Genomic DNA, 18,101 nt, shown 5'->3' with positions numbered 1-18,101 from the left:
TACAGGGGCTTGCATGGAAATGGCCACACCGTGATAGGCTACAAGGAGTCCATGGCAATGTCCCGAGAGCCATCATTTCCACCCAGCGGTGTGGGCCAAGAGGAAAACTCAACACAGCATCGCACAGAGGCTGCAGCGTGGCTCTCCTGCACCAGGCCAGGGACCTTCCCTTGTGGGGAGTCAGGCCAGCGGTGATTTGGGCTTTCAAAGTGTTTTGTAGCTTTTTGTGCTACAGAAGAAGAGGTACCGTATGGTCACCACTTCCAAGCACTCGTGGGAGCGGCACATTACGTTGCCATCTCTTACAGCCTGAAATTATACTAACCCCCACCTCTTTTTCAGAGGCCACATCTACGTTTTTAGTGAAGGGCAGATGCAGGAAGCTCTTGGGACCAGACTGTCTCTTGTACGCCTGTGAGCCTGCAAGTGCAGCCACAGAGTGTCCTCCAAGACCTAAGCATCCCAGGGGCTCGGGCACACTCGTACACTGCTGAGGCCACTCACAGGTTGTCCTCAGGAGTGGGTGATGACGCTAGGTGGGCTGAAGGTGGGGAACACTTACATTTGTTCATTTGGTTGCAGTAAAGACATAGACAATTAAAAAGAAAACCTTTTTACAGCATTCTTAGAATAAACAGTCATTCTTTATCATACAGAGTAACACCTTATACATAAATAATTTTAATGTTTCGCTCTTTCATGGAAAGTAACAGAGAAACACCTTCAAGGTTGATACACGGGAGCTGGCATTACAAATCACATAGGGTCAAACCTAAATCCTGCAACCAAACATCCTGGCATTTGGTTCCAGAGTTGACCTATACACAGCCTCCCTCCCCTGCCCTGGAAGGAAGTGAATCAGGACCCTCCGTGGAAGACCACCCCCATCACCAACCTCTGGTTATGGATGCCAACCCTGCAACCTTGGCCCCATCACTGAAATCCAGTCCTTTACATTTGCAGTGGTATGAAATCCTGGTTGGCAGCTGCAGAAGGAGCCGTTGCCTTCTCCAAGGTGTGTCATCCATAGGTTTTCGGAGGTGACTGAACTAACTAAGCCTACCCAAGCCGGATCCCTTGCAGCTATTTCTATTTCTTGGCTGACAAGCTGGTTACCGAAGCAGCAAGGCTAGGTATTGCACAGTCTAGTGACATTTGACTAAAACTGGGAGCGCTTATGCAGAACGGCAGTGTGGGAACAGATAAAGAAGCTAGCAGGGCTGCAATGAGAAATCTGAGCTTTGATCAAGGACACAGCAGCATTTGACTCTATCTGAGCTGGCAAGGAGATCCCATCCCAAAGCAAAATAAAATATGTCATTCTTTTCAGCAGATGAAATTCTTCCCGGTGGTTTGTTCCTCCCAGGATCATATTATGTGATCTCATTGTCTTTAAAGTCTTTCCCCTGAGGAAGCCGATCGTTTAATATAGACTACAGCGTTAGCATCCGGTATTAAATCAGTCGGGCTACTCCGAAATGAGGCGAGTGGGCGTCCTGGAAAGGAAATAAAAACACAAGTTTAATAGAGGAGATAGGTTCACCTTGACCCATGCTATTTATTGCAAGAGACACAGGAACACACTGCTTGCTCAACGGAGGGTCACTCCGCCCTGCCGTAGATGTGTTTTAGACTCCCAGTAAACTCCAGACGCTCACTGAGTGTGCACGAGGAATGCAAAATCGGGCCCCAGAGGCTTTTACATCTTGCTTTGCTTTACAGAATTGCCTTAAGAGGGACTAGCTCTCATTAATCCAAAGGGCAAAGTTAGGCATTCTGCGTTTCAGCCACACACTTTTGGCATCTTTGGCTGCAAAGATGCGCTGTAAAAATGTGAGGAAGAAAATGTCAGCACGGTAAACATTAAGATACCGCAAGCACGGTGCAGGATGGCAGGGATCAGCATCCAAGCCAGGCACTGCAGCGAGGGTCTTCTGTCCCACGTGCTTCTGCATCCCCACCGCTGTTTTAAGCAGGGTTCCTTCCAGCCAGGCACCGAACACAGCAACTAACAGCCGCCCCGCGAGGAAGCCAGATGTGATGCATTAGGCACAGCTCACACAATCCATTGCTGGTGTGAAACCGGCTCGAGGAGATTTATGTCGCATCAGTGCAAGCGCTCTTATGTCACTAGTTTGCCACATGCCAATTGCACATAAACCCCCAGAAGAGCTGCGTTTTTGGTAGTTTGGGGATTTTTTTTGTACGTCATGTGAGCCGACAAGACGCGATTCTTCAGCACCATTGCTGAAAACACGCATTTACCTCATTTAGTGTTTCACTTTATAAGTAACAATCTAGCCCACGATTGAAGTGTCAGCTAAATGAGGTAATTTATAATAATTCTGAAAACATGCTAACCATAAGAGGCTATAATCAGAGCTAATTACAGGGACATTTTGGAAATCCATTGGTTTGGGGCTTTAGTTTTGATAAAGGGGATAACAACTTGTAAGCTATGATTCTTTTAATTGTAACAATAGTAACCACCTTCTTTTACATAGCTTCTTTCATCTCACAGCTTTTTGCAAACTATACACACCACAGGAACTGTTTAGCCTAACACCAAAGTGAAGCCATCTCTGCATGAAATAAGTAACTGTTTAACAATACCTAGCAGTCCTGTGCAAAATTTGTAGAGGAAAGAATCTGCAGAAGGAGAATATAATTTCCCTTGTGTGTCCCAATAAATACTCGGGGGATCCTTGGATGCCCACCCCAGCAGCCATCTGATCCTGAGAATAAGAAAGTCAGCTTTTATATGCACCCGTAGACTCAAGGCACTACGGAGGAGGGCAGCGGCATCATCCCCACTCGCGACCGAGGAATCAGAGGCACCACATGGCAGCATCCCGTCACATCTGCCCCAGCTCACCCGTCCACGTCCTCTGCTGGGTGACAATAAAACTTTGACACTGTGATTGGGAGTTACAAATTGCAGCGGCTTCCTCGGCGCTGTGAACGGAGAGCAGGCATCCCAGGTGGCTGTAGGAGGGCCAGCACTTGTAGTCTTCTCCTTCCACTGTTCGGAAGCCCTTTAGGGAGATATAGTCTGGGAACCGAAAGAGGGTATTTAGGGAAACTCTTTAAGTGCACTTTCAGAGACTAATTATAATATACGCTTAGTATTCCACACTTCAGTGAAATTCTTAAAAAACTGTGATAGTGGTAGATTGAACTGACCTGCTTAGATGGAGTGGGTGGAGCTGCAAAGTTAAAAGAAACCCAAATCCTGGCTTTGCACAGCAACTCCTCCACGGATTTAAGAGAGGGGGCAGAGCTCTCAACGGCGAAGGGAGAGGGGAGCGACCGCAGGGCTGGGTGAGAGGGGGAGGCTGCTGCGCAGACCCGCCTTTCTAGCAGGGCTCCGAAGCCAACCTCACAACGGCCTCTCCTACACCTCAGCCTCAACAGCAGAACCAGCTCATCACAGATCCAGCACCAAGCTACGCAGGGCACGCGCTGATCCACCCATCGTGATGCCACCCACGTGTACGGGAGATTTAGGAACCCCAGTGGGGGAAAGAGGGGCCAGATCCTGCTCCAGTAGGATACAAGAGACCTGATAAGCCTGAGCAGGTGGTGTTCAGGCTATTGTTCACTGACTGCTAAGAGTCTCTCCCCACCTTCCCACACCTCTAGGATGGTGACCATTTTGGCACATTGCTACTGGACCTGTTGCAAAGCCAACAGGCAGGTGTTGTTGGAAAATTCTGGCAATTCCTATTAAAGCTGCTGGTCCCTCAGTGCAAATGACTGGATATCTTTGTTCATAACTGTGCAAATTCCAGTTCTTTCACACATAAAGAGATTTCCTTCCGCAAGCCACCATCATCACCCCACCATCGCAAGTGAACACTCAGGAAAATGTAAGCCACAGTAACTGCTGGACTTTGGAAGCCTTCCTTTTGATTAGCCCCATCTCTACCACCAAGTGGGTCCTTTTCAGAGCAACGCACCTCACAGAGGCTCATTTATCCATCCACAGGTCCAATAGGATGGTCTTCAGAAAAAATAAATTTAGAGGGTACCAAGGCCCTAGCTACTCTGCCGCATTCATCTCAGTGCTGTGACCTCCCCATGGTACGTTCCCATAATAACATGTGCTCAGCAGTCAGAAGCCGCCAAGTGAAATGGGAAGTTTCAATATCAGCCCAGAAAACTGACCTACTGGTCCAGAAGATAAGATGACCCCGAAGAGGGACATGAGAGACTCAGTTTGCTACTCTGGTCTAGTTACTTAAGCTATCCCAAACATATTCACTTGAAACACCAATGCACATTGTAAGAGTATTTAGAAGCAGTGCAAACATATGTCCATATGTAGGCCAGATTGTCTGCACCGCATTTACTTTGCAAAACAACGCAATCTTGCATAGCTCCCATGAAGAAACAACAAAAGGCTGCTCAAGAAAAGATACTTTTGGTGCTTTTCCTAGTGACTAAATACTGCTTGAATGTATGAGGGATCACAATTGGACCAGTTGCCAAGTTCCTCGCTCCCTCGGTAGTTATGTTACCTAAAGCATTCAAAATCATGTACCTTTTAAATGAAGAGGTCTTTTCTGCAGATAGAGCCCAGACTTGTACAGATGTAAAACCTTTTCAAAAGCTTTCAGGGTTTCGTTTATTCCATATCGTAAATCACCTACATTTAAAGAAAGAGATGACAAAGATGAGTAATTCCCTGAAATACCATTCAGAGACTTCTAATAAAGAATTTTATGAATATTAGCTGGTACCTGTTGCATTCAGAATATCACTCAAAAAAGGCCGCAAAGCCGGTGGTGCTGAGTGTGGCAAAAGATAGGTGAAAAAATACCTGCAAAAAATCCCACAGACTGATTAAAATACAGTGGCTTAATTTCCCTAGTGATTGTCTACATTTTCCTATGACTCTATTATCCACATGAAACTAGTAAGTCTGCTTTGGTTATTAAGTTATGTTTGAGCACTTTATGGGCATCTCACAGACCATTCCTGTGAGTTGGGCTGAAAGCTTGGTCCTTGCAGCACAGCATGCAGCCAAGCACCGCATGAAATCTGCCTTGCAAAGGCTCACGCAATGGAGCTTTCCCTCATTCCCCAGGGCCATTTTTGTGCACTAAGCAATGGATTTCCCATCAAAAAAAAGACCTATAGAGAAGAAGGCTCATGCAAGACCTTTCCCTTGCCCTGGAAAGGTTTGGCATTCTTATTACCCCTGGAAAGGCTGGACACTCCCCTATTCATTCCCTGAACCTTCTAGAAAACTCCTGTTCTACAAGAGGCAAATTAATTACAGCAAGGCTGTAATAATCCATGCAGGGATTTGCCCTTTAACACCAAGTCCTGCAAATACAAGCTCCCTTACCAAGTCCTTCTGTGTCAATATCCAGCTTCCCCCGGTACTTGACCTGTCAAGCACCAATGGCGAGTGGAAGTCCTCGCGCTTTCAGCTGGTGGCCTACACAAAGTGCTGCAGCAGTCTCAGCCTGCCGCCCGTTACCTGTTTCACTGCTCTCCATAGGAGCCCATAGTCTCCGCAGGGAGACACGGAGTTCAAGGGAAGAAGCCCCCCCCGCAACGGGGGCTCAAAGCTGGTGGGCTTTGGCAGGTAGCCTGCGCTGCCACTGCTTTCAGCACACGTAGCCCATGGATGTCAAATGCCAGGGCTTGTTTGGCAAACAATAAATTCACAGGTGCAACCTTTGGGGCAAGTTTCTAGAGGGCGCTGGGGAAAGGGAGCAGCAGAAGAAAGATGCCTGCCTTCTCACCAGACAACAACTACACTATTTGCCTGCCTTATAAGGAAAATAAACTTGCTTCAAAGCGATCATTAACTACCCTTTGACAGAGGTGAGGGGGAATCACTGCATGGAAGAAACGTGAGATGCTAGAGGCTACATGGCAGTGTGTGACCTCAGCCATGCCAGATTCTTCCCCCATCTCACTGGACATACCGATATGCATTGAAAAGATTCTTTTTTTCATTTATCCCTTCACATTTCCCAACCACAGAGCATTTGAGAGGAAAGCTTTTTGTAGGGAAGTCGAGTGTGCAGTCATTATCTTCCTTGCATGACAGTTCCTCAGTGCTGGCATCATCCATGTCTGTCACTTTTAGGTTTCCATCCACCATAACAAACTGCCTCGGCTGGAAATCCAAGAGGACTATTGAACCCAGGGGGGAATGTGCCAAGTAAAACAGCAGTTTCACAAGACTCAGGCAAATCTGAGAAAGAGAAGATGAATATGCATGGGAAAAACAGATGAAAAACAGCTATTAAATTGGAAGTAGAACAAAGGGAGGGCATTCAATGAAATTAAAGGCAAAAAAAAAAGCATATAGTACTTAAAAGGTAATTATATGTACGCTACAAAATTTATTATCAACATTGCCACAGGATTTGACTGTGGTAAGTAGTTTAGCAACATTTTTTAAAAACGTGCATATACCAAAAGAGACATTTGCAGTTAGAGGAACTAGAGGAGAAAGCTGTGAGGAAAACAATAGCAGCCTTCATGTTTCAGGAGCTATATTGATTTGCTAGCTGAAATCAGAAGGGTTTTTTCCCACTCTGGCACAGAATTAATACATTCCCCCTCCCTTCCCCCATGCTGCTCCATACAGACTGAGGCTCCATGGTCATTAATACCAGATTCATGCCTTGCTGCATCACTCAGCAGTATGAATTTGGGCACACAATCGTGTTTCTGAAGAATTAGCCAAAGCATGCAATGTATTTATTGCCAGCTTTTTTGCTTTTATGTCAACTTTCTGGCAGCAGGCAAAGGTCAGACAATACCTGACCCAGCAGAAAGCTTGGTAAACGATTTTTGAACAAACTAGAGCTAGAAGAGCACATTTATAGTGCCTCAGCACTTTGTTCAAGTGGCTTTTTGCAGCAGTTTTCATTCAGTATCGGGAGCCCTGGCATCAGACAAAGTGTATCGTCAGCTAGGTGTGCCAGGCAGACCCGCGCCACCCCTCGCTGCCTCCGATAGCGATCTGTGCAGGCGCGAGGGTTTGTTCATTTGGAACAGCTCGCAGAATTGCTGGTATCTGATGTGGCTCATCAGAGGGGAATCCCATCCGTTTAGATGCCCTAATTAGGAAACAGAACTAGACAGTACCAGTATAAATCCTGAATTAGTGTCTTCATCAGTCAAAAGATTACGAAAATCTTAATGCCACCGCACCAGACCTTACCACCAGCTAATCCAGCAACATGGGTTTCTAGCTCTGCAGGAGACTTTGGCACATTGAGAAGATGAGGTGCTGGGAAAGCTATGTAGAAGCCAGTATGAAATAGTTTGTAAGCAGAAGTGGAACTCCACAGGCCAAGAGAAATTACTCTGGAAGCTCTGACGCTATTTTAACTTCATTAGTGAAGCAATCATAAGAATCCCAGCTCCATGTCCCGCAGCTGAGCGAGCACGGTTGCCACACTCCCGCTCTGGCTTGGATGGCAAGGCTCCTCTTCAACACTAAGGACCACATGCAGGCAGGGATTTTATTTTGGGACTTTTGTGGTGTTTTTATTTTGCCCAAAGCATTTCTTATTGACATGAAGGTACCCATGCTTCTACTTGATGCTCTCTTTCCTCCTGGGAACCAAACAAGCAGTAGTGAACCCCCGACTGAGACCTTAAGGCAAACTGTAATACAAGCTATAACCAAAATAAGTGCCATGTCATAAGCCATTTATGTTCCTGGGGAGCTTAAGAGTCCCTACGTGGGATGCTTAGGAGACAAGGCAGATCTCACTAACAGGGATGTGATTCTAGCACCTACAGCAGGAGGAAAGCAATTTAGTAGTGTTTGTACTACCATAATCCCTGAAGGGCTAAGAGCAGAAACATCACACAAACAGACGGTGAGAGACAGGCTGCTCCGCTCGCCGCCTAAAAGAGGTAATAGGCAGAAAACAAGAGAGGGACAGCGTGCGAGGTGCCTTTCCCGAGTCAGCCCCAGCCTGCTGAGGGGCCGCGCCAGGAAAGCCCCTCTGTGGAGTGGAACAATATAGAGGGGAAACCAGCAATATAGTGCAATACCGGGTATTAAACGCCGCTCCAGCCCTCAGCAAGGTTTTGGGGCCATTTCCTCCCAGATGTAGCTCTCTCAACACCGCTTTAGAGAGAAGGGATGTAGCAGCGAGACGCCAGGCTAGGGCTATTTTAATGTGATTTAAAAGGAGTGAAAGCAAAACGACTGAAGGACAATTTGCGGGAGCAAACGGAGCGTCGGCATGACAATCCCGTTTGCCCCAGCAGTCACCACGGGCTCTTCGCATTTACCCAGTTTGCGGTCTAAAAGCGACTGATAAAACTCCCTTTGCTTTGTTTTCTTACTTTAAATCTCTCCTCCCAGGGGGTCTGCAGAAGCTGAATCATCTCCAGGGGGGATCCCAGCTCCAGCATAGCTGTGACCCCTATTTCAGGATCTCCGCTATTATCATAGCATTGACCGTGCAGCTGCCGGAGGGAAGGAGCGATTGTCAGAGCGATGCCGCTGCCAGTGCCAGCGGGTCCGGGACGCCCGGGGACGGGAGGGGCGGATCGACTCAGCCCCGGCACCGAGCCGCACCTCCCCCCCCCCATCCCCGAAAAATTTCCGTACCGAGCGAGCACATCCCGCCGCGCCCCCGCCGTACCTGCACGATGCCGGGATGCTGCAGGCGCTGCAGCAGCGTCACCTCCTTCAGCAGCTTGCAGGCGGCCAGGCGGCGGCAGCCGGCCGGCGCCCCGTAGCGCTGCACGCACTGCCGCACCTCCCGGCCCGCCCCGTGCACCGACTTGAGGGCGACGGCGCCGCCGCCCGCCAGCGCCGCCCGCGCCACCACCTTGGTGAAGCCCCAGCCCAGGACGCTGACGCCCGTCGCCAGGCTCAGGTCGCCGCAGCCCAGCCCGCCCGCCGCCGCCGCCGCCGCCTCCCCGCCGCCGCCCGCCGCCGCCAGGCGCCGCAGGTCGCGCCGCCGCTGCCGCAGCTCCTCCCGCAAGCCCGGCGGCAGCGGCAGCGGCGGCGGCGGCGGGGAGCCCGGCTGCCCCTCACCGCCGCCGCCGCGGCCGGTCGCCAGCGCCAGCAGCGCCAGGGCCAGCAGCGCCAGGGCCAGCGCCGCCGCCGCGCTCAGCCGGGCGCCCCGCCGCGCCCGCGCCGCCGCCATGGGGAGCGGGGCTGCGCCGCGGCGGGCTCCGGCCGCTCTGCCGCCCGCGCTCCGCGGCGGAGGGGAAGCCGGCGCCGCCGAGGGGGCGTGTCGGGCGGGCGGCCTCCCCCGGCGCCCGGCGCCCCCACCCCCGCCGCCCCGGCCCGGCCCGGCCCTGCGGGGCAGCCGCTGCCCGAGGGGGGCCCGCGGGCGCACGGGGCAGCGGCGGCACGGACCGCCCGGGAGGGGGGGTGGCGGCGGCGGCGGAGCCGAAGCTGTTCTGAGAGAGGCGGCCCGGGGTGGGAATCGGGGCTGCCGGGGGTGAGCGGCACATCCCCGCAGCCGCCCGCCCCGCCCTTCCAACGGAGGCTGTTTATAGCAAAACACGCCGATTTCACGGGCGTGAATTTCGTCAGTCCTGCTCAAGTTACCGCAGAAGTTAGCAGCCGAGGGATGTAAAGTGGATTAAAATTAGTAAGAACTGGGATACCGCGTTCCCGTGCCTTTGAAAAGTCTCAGGTTAGGTTTCTCAGAAAAGCAAACACTGGCAGTCTCTCTTATTAGAAGGACAAACCCTGCTAGGTTGAAACAGCCACACACTGCCTAAAGCATGGAATTGTAATTGTTTCCAGAAAAAAAAAAACAAAACAGCAAAACCTCCTCCATCAAAACCAGCCAATCCAGGCAGAAAACACAACTTTACCATTTATTTGTGGGGCAGCCGATCAGCCTGGTGACACACCGCCAGCTCGGGGCTGCCTTCTGTGACACACGTGCCTGCGAAGGCGAGGAAAGTGTTGCCGAGATGGCTGCGAGGAAGCAGGATGGGGGCCTGCCGCAGCTCTGTCACCCGCTTTATACACGTCTCTGCACCGGGCGCTGCTGTGCCGAAAGTCAGTCGAGTTAGCTTAGGGCAAAGGCAGATGCGGTTTATCTGCTTCTAATTTAGCTGATGTGCAGTTAGCTCTCCTCCCTGAGTGGCCTGAAACACCAGCCCAATGGGTTGATTCACTTTTCTATTTACCATTACACTGCTGGGTTAGAAATTAAAATAATGCTCTGCCTCTCTGCCTGATTTGCTTCAGTTTCTGCTGTAATTTCTTCGGTGGCATAACTAGCCCGAGAGACCCTCCCCAGAAAGGGAGCAGGGTGATGGGTGGCCCGGTGCGGTAACCTCCTCCTGGCAGCACACCTGAGTTTGGAGGATGCACGTCTCACTTTTCCTCTGCTAGCCGGGGTGGCTGCTATTTCCGACCCACTGCCCTGAGGGACCCAGCTCTGCTGAGAGCCTGCAGTTTCTGCCTGCAGCAGGAGGAGACCGGCAGGACACGGTGGGTGAGATTACACAGGGCTGGTCCTGGCCGTGAGCAAGCTGTGCGACCACTTTGTGGTCCTGCAGTGTTGCCACTGTCCTTGGACACATCTGCTCCTCCTTGCCTCTCTCCTGACTCGCTCGTAACACAGAACGTGCACTGCTCAGGTTGCTTTCTCAAGCTGCCCCTGCAAAGGAACCTTTGTGAAACCTCTCCGAGAACTCGACTTTACTATCACGGCCTGTAGGATAGAGATTTTCAGAGATTACGGCAAGGCAGCTCTCATGACCGGTGATCCCCAAGACTATTTTAAGAGAAATAATGAATATAAGCAATTGATTATAAATAGCTTCCTTCCCAAAAGCCTGCAGAGATTTTCCCCTCCACTTCTCGTTGGTTCAACATCAGAGGAGCAGTGTGTCAGCGGGCGCGAGCAGCAGCACCGCAGCAGAGTGCAGCTGCTCTGTAAGACAGCGGGAAAAACGGACTCTGAATTCATCAGGACATTTCCAGATGACGGAGTTTGGGAGGGAAGGCAGACCCCCCCAGTCCGACAATATGTAAAATAATGTAGAAGATCTCAGGCCGCCTGTGCTTATCCATGTACGTACAGGTTAGGGGCTGATCCCAGAACAGCTCTTTCGGTAGCTGAATTTCCTTTGTTGCTTTTTAACCTTAATAGCTCTTTAATTACTGCCCTTATTTTCAAATCAAGTATACGTGTGTGTCATATTAATGAATATTCATTGTCACTGGAGAGCTATTAAATGCATTTTTACCTGTGTTTCCAAGGGAATAGACGCCAGCTGAGTGTAGTATTATCTAATTTCAGCCTGTCCTCAGCACTGTAATAATATCAAGACCTATTAGAGGAGACTCACAGATACATAAAAATAATAATGATTAAGTATTTATTTGCTTTATCGTAGCACTTAAGGATTCCTGCCAAAATCATGGCTCTGCTGTGCAAGGCTTCTTGCAGACAACGGCACAAGAGGTGGCCTCGCTTGATGGAGCTGACACCTTGAATGGGAAACACAGCGAAGTGCTGCAGCCAGGATGTAACAGGAGTACGTGCTCAGTTGAGTGTCCTTCAGTTCCTCAGAGGGTTTGTGCAAACGGAAGAAGGGAGAGGAGGTAAGGAGGGAAGAGATGGAAGGTGAGGGTGAACGAGGCAAGGATCAACCTGTACCAGAAGAGCTGAAAAGACCTCACAGAGTTGGGCTCTTCCCTGGTGCTTGGTGCTAGTATCCCCTGCTAGGATCCTCGGGGTGGATCCAGCATAATCGCTTACTGGACACTGCTGGTGCCTCAGGCACCAGAGATGCTCCAGTGTCTGCTTGTAGCTTACAGTGCTGTGATCTTCTGAGGAAATGGAGCGAGAGCGAGGCTTAATTAAATAAAGTCCATTTGAAAAGAAGGAAGCAGTTCTTTAATATTTTTACAATGGGTCTGTACTGGAGGAACAACTTCTGCACCAGTCCAGTAAGGACGCTGGCATGGGGTAAAGAGTCCAAGACCCGCAGCTGGACCTCAGTGTGGGGCACTATAGATAGGAAGCAAATCCTATAGATGGACCAAAGAGGAGAAGGACAGCTGGAGCATGAGACATCAGTGTGGTGATGTTTCCACAGCAAAGGAGAGGAGATGTGTGCAAAGCAGCATTGCTGAGAGGAAGGCAGGGAGCTAAAGAGGAAGGATGAGAGGCAGAAGTTCAGTATTGGAACTAAATGGCCTGCTAGCAGGGTTACCCTCCTGGTACAGACTGCCTTTAGACAGACACTCTTCGGACTAGTACAGACTGGAAAAGTTAAAGTGCCAGGTACGTTCCTAGGCACTGGCACTTGATCTTCCCCGTAGCCACATTGTTAGAGCAGCCCCTGGCCACTAGCACTCTCCTGACAATTCCTGGTATGATCTGGGAGTCAAGATGTGCCAGAGACCGTTCCTGATACGTAGGTTGCACACGGTCACCATATTTTGAAGGATAAGAGAGCTCAATAGACACAGCTGTTCTGTGCCAGTCTGCCTCAGCGCCAGGGAAAGGTCCAGGGCATATTTCCTTCGTTAATATAGATGTCACCTAAGTGTTTTGAAGAGAGAGGGGGAAACAGTATCAGTCCTTGAGAAGAGATGGAGGTCCTGCTCCTGAGCGCTGTCTCGCTCCCAGGAGCTCTGGGGGCCTTTGCTGGCTGGACCAGGAGGATCAGAAGATGGTTTGTTCTGAGGGTACAAAACCATTGGAGACGTTCAGAGCAGAGCTCGTGTGTGTCATAGGCCCTGGGAGGGAGCAAAGAAGTGCTGAACATAGAGCAAACTGCCATCAGGGAGGAGTCTAGCTGCCCACCACAGTGGATGGCAAATAGCTTTGACCACGTCCACCCCAGAGCCTGCTGAGATAGCGGAGCAGGACAAGGCCAGGAAACGGGTCAGGGCTTGAACAGGAAATACCCGAGTCAGTAGTTCCCGTTTTGTTAAACACCCATCACTACCAATTCAGAGACAGACAAAAAATACTTGCTACCTTGCGTGGTCCTGTGCACGGGCACACGTGGGCATGGTGAACGGGGCAGGGCTTGCCACCAAACATTTCACATGGAGGTCCTATGTGAGAAGGGAAGGCACTGTAGAAAGTTTTCGGAGCCTGCTAGCTTTGACCTCTTTATGTCATTTTATTTTCCATTTTCTGAGCCTCCCTGACTCGCAGTACGCGCAGCTGAGGGGCTGTGAGTCTACAGCAAGAAACTGAGGTCACAGGGAGTAAAACAGAGTAAAGGCCCCCCCCTTCGGCTTCAGTGTCACCTGGGTGCAGCCTCCAAACCTCACCACAAGACAGACAGGCAGTGATTAATTACAAATAATGTCATCAAGTGTCCTGCAGAGCAGATCAAAGCATTGGCATGGGCAGCAAGATGGAGAAACCTTAAAATGACCTGAGGTGCTGACAGGATTTCAGTGTCCCATTGTGGGCAGTTCCCCCACCCCGCTGGTGCCTCCCTTGTCTCTGATATCATTGAAGGAGTGAAGAGCAGCAGACCCACTGCCTCCGCAAGGAAATGTTATTCCTCCTCTAAAAGCGCTTCTTTTGTTCCTAAGTCCAGGAGAACACAAGATGTTGCAATTTGGGGGAAAATTGAGAGGAGGTGCAACAGTCCTGCTGGACCTAGTACGTCCCATCCCATCCCATCCCATCCCATCCCATCCCATCCCTCTCTTGTAACGCAGCAGCAGGAGGTCTCTGCCTGACGTTATTGCCTTTGCAGCATGTGAGCGCTGTGTGGAGGAGATGGGTTGGGTACGTGTTGTGGACACCTGCTTTGTGATTGTCTTGTCTCAATAGCAGATGTTGCTGACATCCAGGGAAGGCCTCCTGTCACAGCTCTCATCATATAACCCACTGAGTGCAAATGCATGTATAGTTATCCTGTGTGGGCACTAGGCCCACCACATCCTAGGAGCACCAGGTTTTCTGAAGATACGGTGATTAGATGTGCTGCACAACCCTAGCACAGTGCTCTAAAGCTGCTGCGGTGAAGAAAGCAACTAGGGGCTGGCCATGGCTGGCTAGATGAGCCTGAAAGGGAACAAAATATCCCAATTCCTGCTCTGCATACCTGGCTCCAGCAATAGAGGACAGTATCTTACGCTTTCTTACCTACATTCATTCCCCCAGAGGCTATAGATGGAGCAGAAGGCTGTCCACTGTTCAGAACATATCAGGTTGTGCTATAATTGCAATGACTGTGATTGAATCCCGTGCTTCTGAGCTTCTCCTGGCTTCCTGCAAGGGCTAGGAGGAGATTCCTCTCACGCAAAATTGTGGTGATTTTTCCACTTCCCTCCCAGCACTAATGCTAGCTGGGCTCCTCTCTGGAAATGTAGGTGACTCTGTACAGGAGGTGTAGATGCAAACTGGGAGTCTCCTGTGCTTCTGACTAGCGGGGGTGAGAAAGGATCCCCTTCTCCCATGCCAGCCAGGAAGGAATTTGCCTTCCTCTGAAAGACAGAGGATCCTCTGGGTGCATGTCCCCTACCTGGTTCCCTCCTGTCTCAAGAGCTCTAGGCAGCAGCATTTTCCCTGGTTCTTATTTATGACACTGATATAAAGGGATAAGATCAAGCTCTTGGGTTAGCATAGAAAACCTGGGGAGAAATCCTAGAGGGAAGTCCTCGCTCTGAGCACATACATGAAAGTCCTGGGCATCAATCCAGAAGAGGGAGGCAAAGAGTTTATAGGTCTGGGAGGGGAATCAAAGAACCCTGCAGCAGCCATCCATCAGAACAGGAGGAAGACTGAGGCACCTCTGATAAAGACTCCTGGGAGTGAGTGTTGCCACCAGTGCCCCCACCTTTGGGGGCAGCTGCTTACCTTGACTCCTGCCAGCTGAGCTTCTGGCTGCTCCAAGGAGTTCCTGTCCGTCTGCAAGCGTGCACATCTGGGGCAGGGCGAAAGCAAGAGGAGCTGCTGGAGGGCAGGCTCCTACCTGCAGGGTGCAGGGGCAGGAGCCACCCTGAGGAGCCTGGCTTTGCAGTTCCATGTCAACTGAGAAACCTTTTTGCATCCAGCCTCCAGGCACGCCCCACAGGGCTGCGCTGGGCCCCGCCAGGGTGGCACCCAGGGAAAAATCACCCCACCAGCCATTTCCAGAGTTTTCTTTGCTTTGCCCAAGAGCCCCAGGAAAAGGATAAGAAAAACATTAGCTGCAGGTATGATACTTTCCTACAAGCAGCTGGGAAGCGCATGGGGGAGACAGACCTTGCTCTGCTTTTTTGCCTTACCGTCCACGATCCCTAGCAGAGTGCTTGGTGCAGATAACGATTGCTCGCCCCAGAAGGGAAATAATGTGATTCTCCTCCCCAGAATAAGGAGAAACTGTCCTTTTCTGTGATGTCCAAGAAAGCTACAGACCCTAGGTCTTTTTATAGACCATGGCAGGCACAGCTGTGTCTCCCTAGGCACTTCTGGCCCAAAGTTTCTCAAAAAGGTTTGGCAGAGCCTGTGCTGGCACCCAGCTGGCACCCAGCCCCCTAGGGAGCAGCTTTCCTGGACCTGCTGCTTTTTTTTTGGTGGACAAGGGATCACCTCCTGGCTGGGGGTGCAGGACGAAACCGTGAGGACACTGCAGCGTGTTCGCACAACATCACAGGGCATCATCTACCCCTGGAGGAGCCAGGGCAGAGAAGGAGCAGCCAAGGCTGAGGGATGGTGCTCCTGTTGGGTGCGTCGACAAGGAGAGCTTGCCATCTGCTGGAAAGCGATCAGCATTGACAGGCAACAGTCTGGCAAGAGCCCTTGGATGTAAGAACAGGAGAAAGGCCTGTATCAGCAGTCCTCGGTGAGCTGGATGGCATTTGGGCTCACAGAGAGAGCAGCAAGAGCATCCTCTGAGGAGGGCAAGCACAGAGCAGGCAGGAAGCTCCGGCTCGGGCAGATGAGGTCTGACAAAACTCGCTGCAGGGTTTTAAACATACTACCATTCCCCTTGAGCCCTCCTCGGTGTCTGTTCCCATTGCAGAGGTAGCAGAAGGGAATACGTTTGTGTGACTAATGCATCTCAACTCATTCATTAGTAGGGCAGAGCGGAGAGCTGGCACGGTGACGTCTCGCATCTCCACAGCACGATTTGCAAGCATGTCTGTCGAGCTGTCTATGTGCTGTTCACAGCTTCCCCCACCACTCCCTACACCGCTGAGACACTTCCCTCCCTTTGACATTTTCTCAGGATTCAGCCTTTTGTTATGCCACCAGCACATCCAGCCCAACTGGCATCGAGCATCCCACTCCTGACCACGTCAGCTCCCAGGAACACACGTCCAGCTGGAGAGTCCTGTTTTCCCATCGAGATTTTATTAATGTCTGGGAGGATATAAGCAGATCTCCAGCGCTAGGGACTGAAGAGCTATCTACCAACAGATGGACTAAACCTTCCCTAGCAATACAAGTATTGGTACCTCTCGGTATAAGTCATATTAATACATTGTATAGCATTGCTTATGTTATCAAAAGCTGCATCAACCTTACTGGCCTGCTTATCCCACTGCTGCACTGAATGAGACAGTGGACAACAGGAGCAGAGCCAGGGAAAGCTCTGGGATGTTACTCTCCTAGTGTGGAAACCACCACAGGAACTTCACAGTGTACAGACTGTGTTCTTGCCCTTTCAACTGAAAAAGGTAAGACATAACAGTGGCAGCATCAAATGTCTTGAATTCCCTCTATTTCATGATAGATGAGGCCCAAACTCAGATTAGGTATCCACGTATTTCTGGAAGGTGGCATTTTCACATGATCATTTTTTTCCCTAGCAGAGCCAGGCTGCAAGCCTGCACGCAGTGAGCAATTTTGGCACACCTGCAGAAGAAGGGGGTGCAGGACCTTCTCCTGCCTCTGGCTCAAGTTGCAGATGCATTTCTTCAGTAGCAATATCATTTTAAGCAGCATTTGGTTCCAGGCACTTACTTCTAACCCTGTTGTACCTACTAGACTGTCTGGTCCAAGCATTCGTGTAGCTTCACAGTGAGCCAGCTGGGGAAAATGATCCAAGTTAAAATAAACCCAGCAAGATGTCCCCAAAAGAACAGTGTCTCAGGAGAATGAGCACAGGCTGTGGAGAAGGGTAGGAGGCAGCAGGAGAGCCCCTTTCTACAGCATGGATTGTGAATTTCCACTCTGAATAATACTGGAAGAAAAGTAAGAAAAACTGAAGAAAAATGAGGCAGAAGCAACAGGGAAAAGTGTGGCCAGTCTGATTTTTGTTTCAGACTGCTCCTATCAATCATTCTTCTCATGTAGAGCAAGGATGGGAAAATTGCTTTGACCAAGAGAATAGCTCCAAACTTCTCTTCCCAAGTTCAGCCCAAATCTTGTGTTCTATTAAATTTTGATTTCATTGTGCAAGTAGGAAACTCCTCAAACAAGGGCTTACTTAGATCATGTTGTGTCATAAGTAAACTTAGTGGAAACTATCAGCTGGGATTTGAGTGTAGGTTTGTGTGGAGCTCCAGGGATACTCCAGTGAAAGGATGTTCTTTTCCAAGTCTGGAGAGAACCAAACAGTCCCCCCAAAAAATAACAGGCTTTGCAATTCCAGGTACGCTTCCAGATCAAAGATGCTCACTAAAGTGACTCTCCTAAGGTTTTCTTCAGTAAATCATGAGAAAGGCCAGGAAACATTGCAGTCTAGTAATCCTCTAAAGGGGCCTGCAAAAACTAACCTTTGATTAGTGTGAAGATCTTCAAAACCAGAAGAAATGCTACTACTACCATGCCATGCTCCCCTCCCCGACTAGTCACACCTGGCAGCCTCTTGCCAGGCTCCTTGGCTTTAATTTACACATTACTCCATCTAGTGGCCTTAAGGTTCCAGCATCCAAGAGTTTAAAACTCTGCCCTGGTACCAGCTGGAATTCAAACCTCTGCAGCAATTTTGCCATCACCACTTTCGCCTCCATCTGTTAAGAAGAAAAGCAAAGTCATCGTCAGTGACAGCAAATACAGCTTGGACTGCAGCTACTTAAAGTCAGTGCAATTATGTCATGCTGTTTTGTCAATACAGAGATTTAGAAGTTAAATGTTACTCTCTTAAGGCAGCTGGCTGAGTTTGGGCAGGAAGAAGAGTTGCCTGGGGCTTCCTGGATTTGCAGACAACTGACAGGCACTAAG

The 18,101-nt window shown here is 50.2% G+C and overlaps 2 protein-coding genes across 7 annotated transcripts in view; both read right to left on the bottom strand.

Moving 5' to 3' along the window:
- Positions 1 to 645: 645 nt before the first annotated feature.
- Positions 646 to 9,146, bottom strand: LOC142410652 (extracellular tyrosine-protein kinase PKDCC-like). Its single transcript, XM_075503569.1, has 7 exons — positions 8,637 to 9,146; positions 8,335 to 8,457; positions 5,943 to 6,214; positions 4,743 to 4,822; positions 4,544 to 4,648; positions 2,876 to 3,052; positions 646 to 1,496 (listed from the first exon to the last, which is right to left on the bottom strand). The coding sequence occupies exons 1-7, from the start codon at positions 9,144 to 9,146 to the stop codon at positions 1,393 to 1,395; spliced, it is 1,371 nt and encodes a 456-aa protein (XP_075359684.1). The 3' UTR covers positions 646 to 1,392.
- CYP46A1 (cytochrome P450 family 46 subfamily A member 1) overlaps positions 6,113 to 18,101 on the bottom strand; it is a 25,885-nt gene continuing 13,896 nt past the window's right edge. For 3 of the 6 annotated variants that reach the window (XR_012775963.1, XR_012775966.1, XR_012775967.1), the window contains 2 exons: positions 14,808 to 17,890; positions 11,362 to 11,800 (listed from right to left, as the gene is read on the bottom strand). Coding sequence is in view for 1 of the 6 variants with exons in the window: in XM_075503568.1 (XP_075359683.1) it covers positions 17,729 to 17,890 (162 nt within the window). In the remaining 5 variants the exon portion in view is untranslated. Of the gene's footprint in view, positions 6,215 to 11,361; positions 11,801 to 13,995; positions 17,891 to 18,101 lie in introns of those variants that run through there. The other 3 variants (XR_012775965.1, XR_012775964.1, XM_075503568.1) reach the window with 3 other exon arrangements.

The sequence above is a fragment of the Mycteria americana genome, chromosome 5 (assembly GCF_035582795.1).
Source record: "Mycteria americana isolate JAX WOST 10 ecotype Jacksonville Zoo and Gardens chromosome 5, USCA_MyAme_1.0, whole genome shotgun sequence".
NCBI classification, from domain to species: domain Eukaryota; kingdom Metazoa; phylum Chordata; class Aves; order Ciconiiformes; family Ciconiidae; genus Mycteria; species Mycteria americana.
This window is presented reverse-complemented; position numbering and strand designations above follow the sequence as displayed.

Bases quoted from the DNA above. Each gene is read 5' to 3' on its own strand.
- LOC142410652 (XM_075503569.1), bottom strand. From the start codon at position 9,146: ATGGCGGCGGCGCGGGCGCGGCGGGGCGCCCGGCTGAGCGCGGCGGCG. The intron at 8,458-8,636 runs GTACGGCGGGGG...TCCCTCCGGCAG, and splicing joins AGCATCCCGGCATCGTGCAG to CTGCACGGTCAATGCTATGA. The intron at 4,649-4,742 runs GTACCAGCTAAT...CTTTAAATGTAG, and splicing joins TGATATTCTGAATGCAACAG to GTGATTTACGATATGGAATA.